The sequence below is a fragment of the Ictalurus punctatus genome, chromosome 11, assembly GCF_001660625.3.
Source record: "Ictalurus punctatus breed USDA103 chromosome 11, Coco_2.0, whole genome shotgun sequence".
Lineage (NCBI taxonomy): Eukaryota > Metazoa > Chordata > Actinopteri > Siluriformes > Ictaluridae > Ictalurus > Ictalurus punctatus.
In genome coordinates, this window is record NC_030426.2 from 14868699 (window position 1) to 14887518 (window position 18820).

General features: G+C 40.5%; 2 protein-coding genes and 1 long non-coding RNA gene across 6 annotated transcripts in view; 1 reads left to right on the forward strand and 2 right to left on the reverse strand.

Moving 5' to 3' along the window:
• The window catches only part of LOC108272029 (uncharacterized), a 3853-nt gene extending 942 nt beyond the window's left edge, over positions 1–2911 (reverse strand). Inside the window, exons 1-3 of the long non-coding RNA XR_001813974.3 lie at positions 2734–2911; positions 865–1013; positions 1–773 (exon numbers count right to left, since the gene is read on the reverse strand). The exon at positions 1–773 is cut by the window's left edge and continues 942 nt beyond it. This is a non-coding gene — a long non-coding RNA (uncharacterized LOC108272029). The remainder of the gene's footprint in view (positions 774–864; positions 1014–2733) is intronic.
• Positions 1444–13707, forward strand: dtymk (deoxythymidylate kinase (thymidylate kinase)). The gene is made up of 5 exons (XM_017480109.3): positions 1444–1680; positions 4058–4166; positions 6382–6472; positions 6572–6769; positions 7317–13707. The coding sequence occupies exons 1-5, from the start codon at positions 1551–1553 to the stop codon at positions 7425–7427; spliced, it is 639 nt and encodes a 212-aa protein (XP_017335598.1). The 5' UTR covers positions 1444–1550; the 3' UTR covers positions 7428–13707.
• Positions 7330–18158, reverse strand: atg4b (autophagy related 4B, cysteine peptidase). Of its 4 annotated transcripts, none has more exons than XM_017480108.3 (13): positions 18052–18158; positions 17298–17399; positions 17147–17218; positions 16930–17028; positions 16718–16819; positions 16538–16610; positions 16367–16446; positions 14660–14850; positions 14451–14529; positions 13561–13706; positions 9157–9213; positions 8979–9072; positions 7330–8848 (listed from the first exon to the last, which is right to left on the reverse strand). In XM_017480108.3, the coding sequence occupies exons 1-13, from the start codon at positions 18059–18061 to the stop codon at positions 8775–8777; spliced, it is 1179 nt and encodes a 392-aa protein (XP_017335597.1). In that variant the 5' UTR covers positions 18062–18158; the 3' UTR covers positions 7330–8774. The 4 variants fall into 4 exon arrangements, with proteins under 4 accessions (XP_017335597.1, XP_017335596.1, XP_053539489.1 ...); XM_017480107.3 differs by having other exon boundaries at positions 18043–18088; XM_053683514.1 differs by lacking the exons at positions 7330–8848; positions 8979–9072; positions 9157–9213 and adding an exon at positions 12437–12819.
• Positions 18159–18820: the final 662 nt, after the last annotated feature.

The following is an 18820-nucleotide window of genomic DNA, read 5'->3' on the forward strand; positions in this document are numbered from 1 at the left end:
ATTTATTTATTTATATTCACATAGACAACATAGTTGATGCATGCTGCAGTATTTCATACATGGTATAAGTGAAACCCAAAAGTCATATTCATTCTCATCATAACTATAAAGTGTTATAGAAGCCCCAGAATGACAACAATACTTAGTAAAATACGCTGAACACTTCATTAGGAACACCTGTACAACTGCTCATTCATGCAATTATCAAATCAGCCAATCGCATGGCAGCAGAGCAGTGCATAAAATCTTGTAGAGCAGTGCATATGTGATCTCAGTGATTTTGACCGTGGTATGATTGTTGGTGCCAGATGGCCTGGTGTGAATATTTCTATAGCTGCTGATCCCCAGGGATTTTCATGAACAACATTATCTAGTGTTTACTCAGTAGGATGCAATAAAGAAAATGCACCCAGTGAGTGGGAGCGCTGTGGACGGATACGCATTGTTGATGAGAGAGGTCAACTGCGAATAACCGGACTAGTTTGAGCTGACAGAAAGGCTACAGTAACTCAGATATCCACTCTGTACAATTGTGACTGTTTGTATGTTCTCCCCGTGCTGCGGGGGTTTCCTCCGGGTACTCCGGTTTCCTCCCCCAGTCCAAAGACACGCATGGTAGGCTAATTGGCATGTCCAAAGTGTCCATAGTGTATGAATGGGTGTGTGAATATGTATCTGTTTGTGTGACCTGCAATGGATTGGCATCCTGTCCAGAGTGTACCCAGCCTTGTGCCCGATGCTCCATGGGATAGGTTCCAGGTTTCCCCAGGACCCTGAAAAGGATAAAGTGGCATAGAAGATGGATGGATGGATGGACAATTGTGGTCAGCAGAAAAGTATCTCAAAATGCACAGCATATCAAACCTGGAGGCAGATGTGCTACAACAGCAGAAGAACAAGTCAGGCTCCACTTTTCTCAGCCATGAACAGAAAGCTGAGGCTGCAGTGGGCACAGGTTCACCAAAACAGGATAGTTGAAGACTAAAAGGTAGCCTGATGAATCTCGATTTCTCCTGAGGCACACAGATGGTAGGGTCAGAATTTGGCACCAACAGCATGAATCCATGCACCCAATCTGTGTTGTGATCTATTGCTCTGTATGTATTTCCTCATTTGTAAAAGTAAATGGCCATGCTGGTCGAGGTGATGAAATGGTGTGGAGAATATGTCGTCTTGGCACAATTTTGGCCCATTAATACCCAATCAATCATTGTCTGAATGCCACCGGCTAGTATGAGTATTGATGCTGACTATTTGCAAAAATGGCAAGAAATGTGGAATATGGAAACGAAGGGATGTCACCAATAGGTGAACTAGCTACTAGAAAATTAGCTATTAAAGAAATTGAGAGCTATAGGTGTGGTCGACTTTACTTTACCACATCTACTTAAACCCAATTTACGGCGTACTTCAGTCCAGCCGGTGGCAGTAATGAATCATAAAATCCTACTAAAAAAGAAAAAGAAGAAAAAGAAGACGCGGGAACTGAGTTCGAGCGGAAACAACGAGCGGTCGTGTTTATAACATTTTATAAACCGTTTTAGAAAGCTATGTCTTGTAGAAGAGGGGCTTTAATCGTGCTGGAGGGAGTGGACAAGGCTGGAAAAACCACACAGTGTAAGAAGCTAGTTCGTGCTCTGCAGCAGAGTGGGAGACCCGCTGAGATGATGAGATTTCCTGGTAATAAACATTTTCGTGTATTTTTTCCCCCTCCTTCAACCAAGAGTGGCACTAGCTACTCCAAAAGTGGTATGGCAAAATGTTTGTCTGAGAGATGTACATCTGTCATTTGCCTATAAAAACTTGCAGGCTAACTATGTGTTTTGCTATTAGCACTCTGTGGAGACAGGAGGGGACATAGGGTCTGCTTATAATACAATAACAGGGTTTTTAATGAACCCCAGAGTAGCTTGTTTAGACCCCAAACACTTCATTTTACACCTCAGGCAGCTAATAACAGCAAAAAAAATTAATTTGGTTCATAAAACTATCTAAAATGTGCTTTTAGAAATCAAAGATATGCTCCACAGTAGGCTGTTTGTCACTGTAGTAACCGTCTGTTTCGCTAAACATTTTTACAGCAAGCCTTACTGATTTTATTTGAACAATGTCATGTGAGGAATTATCTTGAAATTCGCTTTTTTCACACTTTCGTGTTTCTGGCGCTCGCCATATTGGGGTTCATTTACTTCCGGTGATAACAATGGCAGAGTCTAAGCGTAAATGTTGTTGTAGTGCAACAGTTCTAAACAAAAACAACCGTATTTAAGTTTTCATGATTTTCCTTCAAACGAAGATCAAAGAAGTTAGTGGGTTATCGCTATTAAATATTGTTAAATGAAAACTGCAAACTGCAGTAAAAGCAAGACATAGTGATAGAAGGAAAGAAAAAGGTCATAACTTCAAGACAGAAAAAAAGAAAACTTCACAATATGTGAAACTAAAGGGAAATCCAAAAGGAAAATACAAACTGCAACGGCACTTATTTTAACTAAAACGAAATGACTTGCTATCAAAACAATGACAGCTAATCTGACGAACTCATAAACCAACCGGTATATTACATATAACCTCAAATTTGTGGGGATTCTCATTTTCCCTCATTGATCAGTAACACCTAGCTCTCATTATCACCTTGCGATCAACAACATTTGAGACTGAAAACATACAAAATTGTTAGCATTCACACTGTTGCAAATGCTAGCACCAGTAGCATGTTGGTTGTCAACTTACTTTGATAATTGTGTACAAATTCCTCAACGAAGAATTTATAGCCTTGATTCTTTATTTGTAGAGTGCTCTCAAACAATTCTGTTAACATCCTCGAACCTGAATCGTAGCAGGGTCGAGAGAGAAGTGAATGACAGAATATTTACCTGGGACAAGGAAGTTCATGACGCGGCGGAAATGACGTTACACACTGGTGACGTGGTTTCGTTTTTTGTGTATAAAGGCTTTTCGATTCAGAGTACTGAATATGTACATGTCACTTAAAATATTTAAAAGTGCGCGCCAAAGCACTGTTAACCCTTTATCTCCCATAGGGGGCGGCTGTGGCTCAGGTGGTAGAGCCGGTTGTCCAGTAATCGTAGGGTTGGCGGTTCGATTCCCGGCCCACGTGACTCCACATACCGCAGTGTCCTTGTGCAAGACACTGAACCCCAAGTTACTCTCGATGGCAAGTTAGCACCTTGCATGGCAGCTCTGCTACCATGTGTTTGTGAATGGGTGAATGAGAGACAGTGCAAAGTGCTTTTCATAAAAGCGCTACATATACGTGCAGACCATTTATCAACCAAGTCAGACCTGTCTGTTATTGCCTGAAGTGGGTCACCACCCCACAAGTGTGAAAAGTGCAGTTTGAAATACCAGATTTTCCACCCAAGTGGAAAATTATTCAGAGCTAAAAACAAAATCTTCATGGCTACAGCCCTGAATGCTCAAGCCAGGTTACACCCGTCAACGCATACATTAGGCACTGCGATCCTTTTCAATACGTTTTCAATACTTTTATAAACAGTTGTGTAGTGCGCTTATAAAGAGAGTAGATAGTGGCTTGGGATTCAATCCTACTGCTGGTAGCCCATCCACCTGAAGGTTTGATGTTTTTGATGCATGCTTTTTGAGATGCTTTTATGCTCACCGTGGTTGTAAAGAGTGGTTATTTGAGTTACTATATCTTTCCTGGCAGCTCAAAACAATCTGGCCACTTTCGTCCGATCTCTCGTTCTACCCACAGAATTGTCGCTCACTCAATGTTTTTTTTGTTTCTCAACCATTCTGTGTAAACTCTACAGACTGTTTGGGTGAAAATCCCAGGAGATCAGCAGTAAAAGAAATATTCAAACCAGCCCTTCTTGTACCAACAGCCATGCCACACACTTTTTTCCTCATTCTGTTGTTTGATGTGAACATTATGTGAAGCTCTTGACCTGTATCTACATGATTTGTTAATGCATTACGCTGCAGCCATGTGATTAGCTGATTAGATAACTGCATGAACGTACAGGTGTTCCCAGTAAAGTAGACGTTGAGTGTATTTTTTGTGTTCACACAGACAGAACAACACAGATTGGGCAGTTGATCAGTTCATACCTGGAGAAAAAGAACAACCTGGAGGACCACACCGTACACCTGCTCTTTTCTGCAAACCGCTGGGAGTTGGTGTGAGTCAATCTCTGAGATGTGTGTGTGTGTATTAGTCTATGCCAGGATAACTAGTGATAACCAAACTGGAGCTCCATTTATCTGCGGTGTTTGGTTCCAACACCAACAGCTAACATGCCCAATCCAGTTGATCAAAAGTCCTTTTGAAGAGACTGTTTGTGTTTAGTTTGTAGCAGATTAGGGTTTAAACACTCCAGGATGTTAGGACTCCTGGAGAAGGGCTGATCTTAACAAATGCCAAATGAAATTGTTTGTGTGGTCGATAGGGATGCACGATTATGCCCAAAATGATGATCACAATTATTTTGATCAATATTGAGATCATGATTATTCATAGATTTTAGGGACAACAATTTTATTGCACTTTCACATTTAAATAAACAGACCACTGCTTTCACCTCCATGTTGTGCTACATTCCTGCTAATGTACAAATCTTTGCATCAAATTAGACTGATCCTTAAAGTGCATCATCTTGTAGAAGCAAATTATAAATAAAATTGCACTCAAAATCTAGGATAAGTAAAAATAAAAATGCCAAAAACCAAATGAAAATATGCAATCCAATATAACAATATGCAACCAAATGAAAACAATTCAGGCCTATGCAGAAAAGGCAATAACTGTTTACAGGAGCCAAATCACACAATAGAGCGGTGCAGGGATGACGTCATTTATCGCAAAAAATAAGCTCTGTGATCAACAAAAGTTTACAATACTAACACGTTTTGTCCATCAAGATCATTTTCACAAATGAACACAACATTTATGAAGTTTGAAGCCTAAATACATTCGGCAGAAATAAAAAGCTTACCATCTGCTATAAACGAACTACACCACGGTCGCTCGACTTCAACATTACCATCACCAAGCTTCCGACAACTTTTCCAAACTTGATTTAAAAACATTTTCCATAATACAGATTTACTCAGTGGATGAATCGTCATCCACATTTTTTGTTTTTGTTTTGTTTTGTTTTGTTTTTTTGGGGGGGATGTGCACTGCATACTTGAACCAGTTTATCTGCAAAGATTTGTACTGTTCGGCGTGATGACGTTTAATGTCCCAGACAACCTCTGTAGTCCCATTTAGAAACTTTTTTGTGTCATGATTTCCCCTCGCACAAGCGCTGGAGCACGCAGTGCTCTCTGAAACCTGAAGCGACGCTCGCAGCGCTATGCTAACTCATTTCCAGGTTTTGGCATACAAAATGACGTCATCCCTGAGTCAATCTATGGTGACTGGCTGTAAGTTTAGGAAGCGCTTTTTTTGATCTGCAGCTGAGTTTTCTATGAGCAGAGGACGAATTTTAAACATCAATATCGCAGTCGATCATGTTCATGTAATCGTGGGCAGTCAAAACCGTAATCGCGATCGATATTCGATTAATTGTGCAGACGTAGTGGTCGACCATGGAAGTCTTAATATTGCCCTGTTTTCCCTTAATTAGCATATAGGTGAATTTGAAGCAGTAATTACTATTACTGTCACGATCTCCCCGTTAGACAGTGCTGCAGCTTGCAGTGCGCTTGGAGAGCCGGGGTGCGCACGTGTGAACGAGGCAGGTGTGTTTGGCAGCCATGGGATCCTGGGTACTAGAAAGTGTCTGTCTGTGGTACTGGGCATGAGGGTGTATGGCGGCCCAGAATCCTGGGCGATCTTTGAAGATCTTGGGGGGGGGGCATGCCTCAGAGATGAACCAGACGTGCCGTTTACGGCTTATTATCAGAGGACTAACATGGCAACCCCAGAGCTCCAGCTTGAGACCTACGAGGAGGTCTCGCATGCTGAGCTCCAGCCAGAGGTCAACGTGGCGACCTCGGAGCTCCAGCTTGTGACCCATGAGGAGGTCTCACCAGCTGAGCTCCAGCTAGAGGTCAACGAGGTGACCTCCCAAGTCATGTTCATGTCCCAGGTCAAAGAGACGGCCTCTTATGCGAAGTTCCTGCCCAAGGTCGAAGAGGACATTGCCCCGATTTCCTGTTCCGCTGAGGACGTTGCTCTGCTTTACTGTTCCTGTATGGCCACACAGACTTTGTAGGATGTGAACTAAACATCCTTAATTGATCATGTTTATTTGAAACGGTAAAACATATTGTCTGTTCATAGTATCCTTTTACTTCCCTATTATTAGTAATTATTATAAATACTGTACTTTTACTTTTTTAGTTTTATTATTGTCTTTTCATTGTCCTGTCTTTCTTCCACCTATTTAGGCCTCTAATGAAGAAGAAGCTGGAGCAGGGAATCACCCTGGTGGTGGATCGCTATGCTTTTTCTGGAGTGGCTTTCACCAGCGCCAAACCTGTGAGCACCGAAATCCTCAGCTTGCATTAGAACCTGTATTTATTTTTGTTATTTTGGCCACTGTAGAGGTGTATAAGAAATTGTATGCGTGTTATTTAGGACTTCTCTCTGGAGTGGTGTAAGCATCCTGATGTGGGTCTGCCAAAGCCAGACCTTGTGATGTTCCTGCAGCTGAACCCCAGCGTAGCAGCTGAACGTGGAGAGTTTGGAACGGAGCGATACGAGACCAGCACTTTTCAGCGTACAGTGCAACAGAGGTTCGAACAACTTATGAAGGACCCGTCAGTTAACTGGAAGGTAAACTGCTTCATGTGGCAGTCATTTATGCAATTTAGGTAGTGTTTGAGCTCCTGAGATAAAGACTGTCCCATTCAGAAGGCAGTAAATGACAATTGTCTTCTGAAGTTCTTTATTTTCAAGATTTCTATGCATTTATTTTTATGTGTGTTCTGCATATTGACAAAATTGTCCATTTTAGAATAAGACTGTAGCATAAAATGATGAAAAGTGATGGGAACTGAACACATCAGTCCCTAGCACTGCTGTAGGATAGGTTGCCCATGGTAGGCTTTCCCATTAGATATTTTGGTTGTTTTATGTTTTTGTGTAATGCCTGCTGGGTATTGTAGTGCTAGGGTGGGGGGGGAAACAACCATACCAAATTGTGGCTCTTCAAAACCTTTAGAGATGTAATGTTAAGCTAACGAATGTTATATAACATGGCAAGATGATTAATGTCCCTTTAATCCTGGCATATACCTACATGTGAAGATTAACACATCTTGGTACAGTGTTTGTAGACCTTGGGAAATTAAAGTTTTCTTATTCTGTTCACATTTTTTAGGTGATTGATGCAGCCAGAAGCATAGACATAGTACACAGTGATATTAAAGTGCTGTGTGAGAACACAATCAATATGTCTGAGAATCTGCCAATTGGAGAACTCTGGAAATGAACAGTAAGGAGATTTCCCATGCATATAACAGCATTTTTAATCACAGTTGTTCTGTGCATGGACATTGCCTGGAAGTAACACTACTTCTTAAAGCCTCCTTTTTATTAAAAGAAGTAGTCATCATTATTTTATGTGACCTTACCATCCACTTAATTGGGGACACCCAATTCATGCAGTTATGCAATCAGCCATTCATGTGGCAGTAGCACAATACATAAAATCACACCTATAACATGTCAAGAGCTTCAGTTAATGTTGTCTGTGGCAACCTCACGTTCACTCCTGTCAGCCAAGAACTGGAATCTGAGGCTGTCATGGGCACAGGCTCACCTAAACAGGACAGTTAAGACAGGTATAAACTTCAACTGTTCCATTTGGGTGAGCTTGTGCCCATGACAGCCTCAGATTCCTGTGCTTAAGACAGGAGTAAACCTGATATGGCCTTCTGCTGTTGTAGCTCATTCACCTTAATGTTTTGGTTCAGTGTTTTGTGCATGCTGAGATGGTTTTCTGCTCACCATTCTGTGTAAACTCTAGAGTCTGTTGTATGTGAAAATCCCAGCTCATCATGAAATACTCAAACCAGCCCATCTGGTACAAACAACCATGCCATGTTCAGAGTCACAGAACACACTCAATTCCCCCCCCCATTCTGATGTTTGATGTGAACAGTAACTGCAGCCATTGCCCTGTATCTGCATGATTATTTTTTTGCACTGTGTTGCTGCCACATGATTGGCTGATTAGATAACTGAATGAAGGTACAGGTGTTCCTAATAAAGTGGATGGTGAGTATATTTTTATTCTTTTTTTTTTTTTTTTATTTTACAAGTGATTAAATAAATAATCTTAAAATAAACTTGTGTACAGATACTTTAAACATTGATAAAATGTACTGTACTACACAAGCTAACCTACTTGGTCTGTAACTTTTACATCTTGGTTTTCATTTACAATTTGCTACAGACATCAAAGCAGTGTAGGTCATGAGCATACTCTGAGCAGCCGTGCTCCTGATGACCACCAAAAGTGAGTTATGGCAAATCTGCATTAGTGTAGGCGCATAAAAAGGCACGGTCACTTTCTAACAAAAAGTGTTAAGACTCATAATGGATACACGTTAAGTGTTAATATGAACATACTGAGACTCCTCAGAGCCTGTGATAATGATGACCTCTGACCTCAGGACTCAAAATGACGCAGAGAGCAGTCAGTGTAGCAGGAAGGTGAGTTTTACACAGGTGACTATGCCACCAAATGCCAGGCAGGCCTCATGTCAGTGGTATTACTCCTCTCTGCGAGTGTGGCACTGAGCACAGTATGATGAACAATCACTGGCTCTCATCCTCACAAAGACAGGATCTCAAACTCCTCATCTTCAGAGTCAAAGAAACGCTCAAGCCGGTCCGAGTCTGAGAAATCTGCAAAGCATAATTCATCCATACTCAAAACCTGGTCATGCTCAAAATCAGTATCTTTACACTGTAGTTATTCATTTTACATGAATACAGTTGGGAAGGCAGCTATTATGCCACAAACAGATGGGCTTACCAGGAGTGAGATTAATGGCTTCAGTGCTGATTAGATGTGATGGCTGACTATCTACAAGTTCGAACATGGGAAGACCTCCTCTACAGCAGGATAACTGCCGAAGAAGAAAAAGCGCTATTTGACAGAAAGGCTCACAGAAATAACCAACACTAGGCCTGAACACACAATGCATACTCACTTTTCGAATATGTGCACACCAATCATCAAAGTCGTCCTCTGTTTGACAGAAAAATCCCTGAAACAAAAAATTGATCTGGCTTGATCTTGCAGAGCTACATACTGAATATTCTGAAGAAATACTCCTGTCGTCATCAAAGGTCACTGCAGTGACATGCTATGTCCAAAATGACATACGACCATGACAAAATAGTGGGCTTTGTTTTCTGCATTTTCCATGTGTTTCATTAATTATTACAAATAACATTTCTCATTATAACATACAGTGGCAAGAAAAAGTATGTGTACCTTTTGGAATTTCATGGTTTTCTGAATAAATTTGTCATAAAATGTGATCTGATTTTCATCTAAGTCAAGGGTATTGACAAATATAATGTGTCTAAAATAAGAACAAAAAAATTCTGATCTTTCATGTCTTTATTGAGAACAACCCAAAAAACCTCATAATGCTTGTGGAAAAAGTATGTGAACCCTTGAGTTAATGACCTGAAAAAAGCTAACTGGAGTCAGGTTTTAGCACACCTGGAGTCTCGTTAAGAAAATGAGTTTGGAGGTGTGGACTACAGCTGCTTTGACTGATAAAAACCCCTCAAACTTTTGGAGTTTGCCCTGCACAAGAAGCACATGCTTATGTGAGCCATGCCTCACCAAAAAGAGCTTTCAGAAGATCTACGATCAAGAATTGTTGATTCACATAAAGCTGGCAAGGGTTACAAAGTGATATCAAAGACTTTAGAAACAGTTAGGAAAACATTTTACAGATGGAGACACTTTGGGACTGTTGCTACTCTACCAAGAAATGGGCGCTCAGTCAAAATGACACCAAGAGCACAACGAAGACTTAACGAGGTAAAGAAACAACCTCAAATAACAGCCAAACATTTGAAGGCATCATTAGAACTGGCTAACATCTCTGTTCATGAGTTTACAATATGTAAAACATTGAACAAGCAGGGTATCTACTGCAGGACACCACGAAGGGAGCCACTGCTTACTAAAAAGAACATTGATGCATGCCTGAAGTTTGCAAAAGAGCACATTGACAATCCACAGCGGTATTGGTAAAATGTTTTGTGGACTAAGATTGATGAAACTAAGATTGAACTATTTGGAAAAACCACACAGCACGGCATATCATCATGAAAACATCATCCCAACCGTAAAGTATGGTGGAGGAAACATCATGACTTGGGCCTGCTTGCAATCATTGAAGGGAAGATGAATTCCCAAGTATATCAGACAATTCTTCAGGATAATGTGAGAATGTCTGTATGTCAGTTGAAACTGTGTAGAATCTGGGTGATGCAACAGGACAACGACCCAAAATACCGGAGCAAGTCCACAACAGAATGGCTTCAGAAAAACAAAATCCGCCTTTTGGAATGGTGAAGTCAGAGCCCAGACCTCAATCCAATAGAGATGCCATGGAATAATTTGAAGAGATCCATACACATATGACGAAAGAATATGTGAATATGACGGACCTAAAGCAGTTCTGCCAGGAAGAATGGGCTAAAATTCCTCCTGAACGATGTGCAGGTCTGATCCACAGCTACAGGAAGCGCCTGGTTGAGGTTATTGCTGCCGGGGGGTCAACCAGTTATTAATTCTAAGGGTTCACTTACTTTTTCCACTGCCATTTTGAATGTTGAATGAGTGTGTTCAATAAAGACATGAGGGAGCAGAATTTATTTTGTGTTATTATTTTAGACACATCATATTTTAGACACATCAAGTCAATACCCTTGACTTAGATGAAGATCAGATCACATTTTATGACAAATTTATTCAGAAAACCATGAAATTCCAAAAGTTTCACATACTTTTTCTTGCCACTGTACTGTGGCAACTTTAACCCTCTTACCCCTAAGTTCCCACAGTATTATGTCCCATAACCCTATATTCCCCAGAGAAACCGCACGCCTACCCTGAGTTCATGGGCCAAAATCAACATTTTAATTTTAACATTTTTAGGTTTGAAACAACTTATAATAATGTATTTGTGTAATCTTACTTTGAAAATGAAGCAGTTCAGTGTTTTTACTAAACTTAGAGCACAATTCTTAACTAGACAAATTACGAAAAATGCTCGCTAAAATCCTTATACTCATTTAGAAGTACCATACGAGCATCAGCGTGGTCAATGCCTTTGAATAAATTCAAGTACATAAATAGTTTCTGGTGATAATCAGACCAGCAGGTAGTGTTTTCATGAATGCACAGAGATGGTCAGGTTATGACTCCAGACCCCTGCAGTGTCAGTCGCACTGGTTGATACTGAAGATGAAGACGGATCAGGGTCTGAATCAGGCGAGTTTGGGTCACTATAAGTTTCGGTTTCAACATCGTCTGAACTTTCATTGCTGTCACTATCTAGAATCCTCGCTCTCACCTGCGTAACTGTGTATGTTTTCTTTTTTTTCCACTGTTTTAGATGTACCTGTGTTCACTGTAGGTGTAACTTTAGCTGGAACACGATTAGCTTTTTGCTTTGGCATTTTTATTTCACTTCTACTATTACACCAATATTCACGCTTGGATCAGCTTCATCGTAATGCCGACGTAATCACGTTGTAACGTCATGACGTCATCAACCTTCCGGGTCAGAAAATAATAATTAAATAAGTAAGGAATCATAACAGAGTAATGCTGGTATACCAGCCTTACGGGGATAACGTTTACACTGTAAAGCCGCTATATCGGCCTTACGGGGATTTGGCATAGACGACCAAGCCGGTATTTCTTCCTTACAAGAATAGATCAAAGATGGGCAAGCCAGTTTTTCGGCATACGAGGTAAGAGGGTTAAGAAATCATTAACCAGCAGAAAAAAACACTTAGGCTTTCATCTTGGTAAAAACAGTCAGTTTGCCAAAAGATGTCTAATACCATCAATCCATCCATCCATCTTCTACACCGCTTATCCTTTTCAGGGTCACGGGGAAACCTGAAGCCTATCCCAGGGAGCATCGGGCACAAGGCGGGGTACACCCTGGACAGGGTGCCAGTCAATCGCAGTGGATGTCTAATACCTTGCTAGTGAAATGTGATTTCCTCACACAGGCTTTGATCAAGTTGTTGGATAACTAAGCAAAATAGATACAAGCTGAATTGATTCAGTTTGTAATCAGATATTGGCGCTCAGATTACTATGATGCTCCTGCACTGGAGTCGAAATAAAGTATTTAAATGTAATTTTTCTCCCTTTTAGAAACTTTTTTTAACTATATATAAAAGTACTTGCACACGTATCAAAATAGCTTTATTTATAACATTTCGGTCCCATGACCTTCACCAGGCATATACATTCTGTTCAACTCTCTCCCATTTAAAATCAACAGGTGAACAATATGACGCTTAGTGGTTAGCACGTTCGCCTCGCACCGCCAGGGTCGGGGGTTCGATTCCCACTATGGCCCTGTGTGTGCGGAGTTTGCATGTTCTCCCCGTGCTGCAGGGGTTTCCTCCGGGTACTTCGGTACTACAAAGACATGCATGGTAGGCAGATTGGCACGTCTAAAGTGTCCATAGTATATGGATGGGTGTGAGAGTGTGTATGTGATTGTGCCCTGCGATGGACTGGCACCCTGTCCAGGGTCGTGCCCGATGCCCTGTCCACCTTGTGCCCAATGCACCCTGGGATAGGCTCCATGTTCCCTGTGACCCTGAAAAGGATAAGCGATACAAGTGATACAGAAATGCTGTCACAGAGATGAGAGTTATTTTGGATTGTTACTCTTCAGACTTTATCAACAGGGGCGCACAGCGGCCTCACACCGCCAGGGTTGGGGGTTCGATTCCCACCTTGGCCCTGTGTGTGCGGAGTTTGCATGTTCTCCCCATGCAGCGGGTACTCCGGTTTCCTCCCCAGTCCAAAGACATGCGTGGTAGGCGGATTCACATTTCCAAAGTGTCCGGAGTGTATGAATAAGTGTGTGAATGTGTGTGCAAGGAAGGGCAGCGTTCAGGATCATACTGCTGAGTGGCTAATCCTTCCACCACGATGGTTCCACTATGAAGTGGAACCCCAAATGTGATGCAATAGAGTTATGTAATTTTGAAATTTTTGATGGAACCCTTTTATATGATGTGGTTACAATTATGTATTATTGCAGTGATTGGTCATCTGTTGATTTTAAATGTGTGTTGAACAGATTGTTTGTTTATGCCTGATGAAGGTCATGGGACTGAAACGTTGTGAATAAAGCTATTCTGATACGTGTGCAAGTACTTTTAGTGTGCGGGATTTTTTTAGTTTTTGATTTTTGACTTGGTCTGTGGTCTTTTTTCGTATGCACCTATCTAATCACCTGCAGGTGTGTGAGGATAATTGTTGACTGAATACTAATATAAAAATAGGAAATGTCACCAGGTGAAGGGTAGACAACTGGGATTGAGTTACTCACGACAGCTATGGATGGGTCGAGCTCACAGATGTGCATGCGACACGGTGGGTGCTGGCAGTGATAAGAGTCATCCTGAATCTCTCCGTTTTCAAACGGCTCCACAGCCGGCTGAGTTGTATGGGGGTCCAGGTATATGAGCTCCTCACCTGCAGGGGTCAGCATGAGTGAGGCACAGCCGTAAAGCTAAGTGGAAATGGTAGGCATAAGTTGCCTACGTTCCAGTTGTTAACAATCGTAAGGGTAGGTCCAATCAGCTCAAGTGTACATGGTTACATGAGTAAATAAAGGTCAGAGGAATTCAATCAGTAAAACTAGATTTCAAAACCTACCTCAAAGGCATCAAAGCATGTTCTTTAATGTAACCAGAAATAAAAAGTAAAATGTATGAAATTATGGCATAATAAGCGAACAAACCCTAAAGAACGAGTAATGCCACAATTATCAAGGTTTTAATTTGTTCTCTGAAGCTCAACATTTCTGTCGGCTTGCGATTTGTTTGGAGTGGTAAACATCGTTCTAACTAATATTTGCAAAATGTTGAACAATCGAACCTGAAGAAAGTGATTGAAAGACAATTTCAAGTCTGTTTAACTTTGTTTATCGTTATAAATTCATCAAATGTATGTCATGTTCAACTATCAATGCTTGTTCCTTTTTTTTTATTATTTCGTAAATGTCCAGAAAACATCCACAAGAAAATTCAAATTCAAAACATCTTTATTTTACTCTGGCAACTAATTAGCAAGGTGACCTGATTCCCTTCAGCTGCATTGTTCTCGCTGTAGAGGCGTGTTCCAGCCAGAAATTGAAATGCTACCACTGTGATGATGTAAAAGGATGTGAACAAGTGTGCGACTAAAAAAAATAAATACGAATGCTTCAGGGCTTACCAACAAAGCCGATGAAGTAATGGGCACTATTCGGCTTCCCACCAATGACCCCTAAAGACTGAGGCATCATGAAGCATTGCTGTGGAGATAGAGGAGTAAAAAACAAGCATACAGACATCTGCATCCCAACACAATCATTTAGGAATAGAATGTAATAACAAATAAATAGACATTTTTGCAGTGTGGGTGTCCTTGTATCGCTTATTCACCTTTAGAGTTTCAATGTAGGCCTCGTTGATATCGCTAAGGCCCAGGCGCAGGGGAATGAGCAGCACAAGTGGTTTCCACACAGCTGTGTCTTCCAAAGCCATGGCACACGCCCCCTCCATATACCCGTTCATCTCCAGAGGATCTGCGCACCCTCCCCTCTCGAAGTCCAACCATGGCATACACAACCTCTCTAGAAGGTAAACACACAATAAATGATGTGGTCATTCTCTTGCAAATGGTGCCTGAGATAAAACTGTCGTTTGAACCTATTTGTCAGATTAACTCTGTATACCTAAAACTAATTGATGGCTCCACTGGATCCTACATCCCTCAGGCTACGACCTGTAAATCGATTAAAGTCCAAGGACAAACCGATTCTTAAAATGCATTCGGAAGAATCAATGAACAAAGGTTCTAGATCGAGGATATATAGGTGTTTCCAAAGCAGAAGACTTCTGCATTGTAACGTGATGTAAGAATACAGTATAAATGCTCCTCCTCTCCCCAAAAATATATTCCTATAAACAATGTAATAATAAAACAAAAGTAACAATGTTATTTAAATTACAATAAAAAGGAATATTTTAAACTCTATTAAAATGTAGAAGATTTACAAAAATGCAGGTATAAGAAGTGTTTTATAGACTAAAACATGCATTTAAGCATGTGATATAGTGCATTTGCGTTGTTTTAAGTGACTTATTCAGTGTGTAATCACATATTCTGTATATGCAAATTTATTATTTCACATGCCTCGTGATCAATAAGTAAGTTGCTTTAGAGCAGCATTTCCCAACCTCTTTTCAGTCACGGCACCCATTGAAAATTTTCAAAAATTTGTGGCACCTTACATAAACACTGACAGCGTTATAATTCTAGACAGCGTTAGCTACATGAGGATGAAGTTGATGGTCCAGAAGCATCTGGAGCTTTTCTTTTAAGAAATCTGTCCATATTCTTTTGCATTATACACTCATCATCACACACTAATTATTAGCATAAAACACACGCATACATTATACATACTGATGTTGACGTGCTACTGACAGGTCATCAAGGGGGGTGATTTTTTTTTGTATACATCATTTATATTATTATTATTATTATTATTATTATTATTATTATTATTGTGTGTGTGTGTATATCTGTTATTATTTCTGTCATTATTTCAGACATCAGATATTTATCATGTATATTAAAATGTTTTATATACATTTCAGCATTTTAGAAATGTTTAAAGGATTTTTCCACATCACCCCAGTGCAGCAGCACCCCGGTTGGGGAAACACTGCTTTCCCCAACCGGGTGCAATGAGATGCACCCCAGGACTAAAAAAAGAAGCCACACCTTTATTAAGACTGCACTGGACAGGCCCAGATGCCACACTTTTGGGTTAAATTAAAACACTGACATGCCCCGGTCCTTCTAGCCTGACATCACTAATACTCTTGTGGCTGAAGGGGCACAAATCCTCCCAGCAATGCTCCAAAATCTAGTGGAAAGCCTTCCCAGAAGAGTGAAGGTTACTATAACCACAAGGGGGGGACGAAATAAGGAATGGGATGTTCAAAAAGCTCATGTGTGTGTGTGTGTGATGGTCAAGTGTCCACAAATTTTTACCCATATAGCATAGCTCCATAGTCATATTCAAGTCCTTATATATATATTAAGTATTTAAATTCTTTATTACACTAATGCCAACTCACTAATTTCCTCGATTATGACCGTGTTGTCCATGGCCACGTGAACTGCCAATCGGCTCCATGTGTCAAACACTGCCAGCTTCCTACGTGAGGTAAAAATATCATGTTTAATATAGATAGAGCACACAAATAAACAAACACACATTATATAGAGAGCAGGCATTTCCTACTTACTTGAGTACCTGTGCCACTGTATTCGGGCCATACCACTGGCCTATGGACTTACCCTCTCCCACTCCCATCTGAGCTAAAGGTAAAAGAGACAATGAACTGTAAGGTCCTCAATAAATTTGTAAACACTGCCAGTGCTCTGTAATTACACAACACATGAGATAATACAGGACTGACTTTTACCTATCTGGTGAATAGAATAGTAGCTGTCCTTCCTGTCTATGAAGGCATTGAGGATGCTCATATACTCCTCTTTTGGCTGCTGACCTCGAACCCATCTCCACTCTTTTTAAAAAAAAAAAAAAAAAAAAAAAAACACATTAGGGATTATTTTACTGTTACTGTACGAGCTGGAAAAATAAATGCAGGGCTTTCACAGCAGTAGACAGACATACCACGACCCAAGTGTCTGCGGAGCAACGCTTCAGCAAGAATCATCTGTCCACATCGCAGCATGCATCCCCAGCCCGTGTCAGACATAGGCCCTGTTCCTCCTGTAACAGCAGTGCAGGTTCGATTTCACCACACCAGCTCCGTCAGCTACACAACTCAATCACCGCTAAAAGGTCACAACTGCATAATAGTCAGTGTGTGCCAAATCATGTCACTCACCAATTGCCTGGAAATTCTTTCTGTAGGTGAACCACAAGCGTGACGTAATATCTGACAGAATCTCATCCTTCTCTGAAATGACAAAAACAAATCAGAAACAAGCTTCATCACACCAGCATGCAGTCTATTCCTCTGTGTCCTTATCAGTTACCTGTCAGAGCATTGGACTGTTTCCCTAGAACCCAGACAGGCTCGGACGTCTCTGGGAAATCCTCAAACTCCCCAAATCGTAGTGTGTCGTAGGTAAGAGTAGCTGTTCGGACAGAAAGAAACAGTCTTAATAGTAGTGTGAAAGCATTCTGGGATGGAAAGAGGAAAAGCATTTTAATGGCATCCCAATGAAGCTGTGTACTAAATAATCTGTACTAAATAATGTATTACACTGATGGCATCTAATAGCTATGTATAGATCTTGTCAGACAGACAGTCGGCTCGGCAGAACAGTTAGAGAAAGACTTTATTTCTCAACTTGAAGACATTATTTCTCATCATAAATTCTTACTGATGTCCACCACATCCGTTCATAGGGCGTCTAGGGCATTTACACCTTACAACTACAGCCTGGATCTCTACTCGAGCACTACACAGGCTGTACAAACCATTATATTGTATCCTACGTAGTGCACTTATATCCATTAAACAGACATTTAAACGTGATCCCTCCCAGTCAGTGCCACAGCAGTTATTTTGCAGTGAAAATCGATTATGTGATGTCCAACTGTTATCGGTTTGTGTCTGGAAACAGTCTATAACATTCAATTTCACATTCCGAGTCCTGACAACCGCTTCAACACCCGTTGGGATGCGGGTTATCCTTCATATCACGTCGTTTACTGTTGATTTCGTTAAACAGTGATAAAGTTTCACAAAAATGCAGAGTAATAGTATTTTCTTACGAGCCTTACCCGCATCCATCCCGTCAGTGTCACCAACCTATCTTGTTGACTGAAGTCTTGAATGACACCAAAACCTTCTAATAGAAATCGGAAAAGTCACTCGTAACATCCAATGAAATCACGCGTGTGGGCGGGACATTCCTGTTATTAAAATGCAACGCCTTAGAATCGGTGACGTCAGTTCCAATATAACCCGGAAGCTGGTAAAAATCACGTCAGGTTTTAAATAAATAAATAGATAAATAAATAAGCAAGCAAGACGACACGGCTGTTGCGTGGTTTATATAATGTATTTAATAATATTGATGATGATTCACGACATTATTTTCTGATATTTCTCTAGTCTATATAAATTATATTAGAAGGAAATGTGATAATTGTAGACATCTAAACTAATTAAAGGATCTAAACTAATTGTCACACAGAAGTCTTGATGTTTTTCATCACTTCTAAAAACCATTTAACCATTATACCACACTGTCTAGTCCAGCAGGAACTCATTCAACATTGTTACCTTATAAAATCAACATAATTGAATCGATTCATTTCGATTCAATTGTGTCCTTCAACTGTATATCCTCAAACAATAGGACATGTTTATAGGTGTTTATTCCTGTTATTGCTACTTTAAAATATAAAAAGTAATAATGTTTGCTCTCAAAAAAATTATAATGATTAAAAAAAAATCTGCTCTTGTTCATTAGATATCCTGCAGCTTTATGATGACACGTCGACAGTTGTAGCAATGTTATTATTTACCACTAGATGGCGGTATATC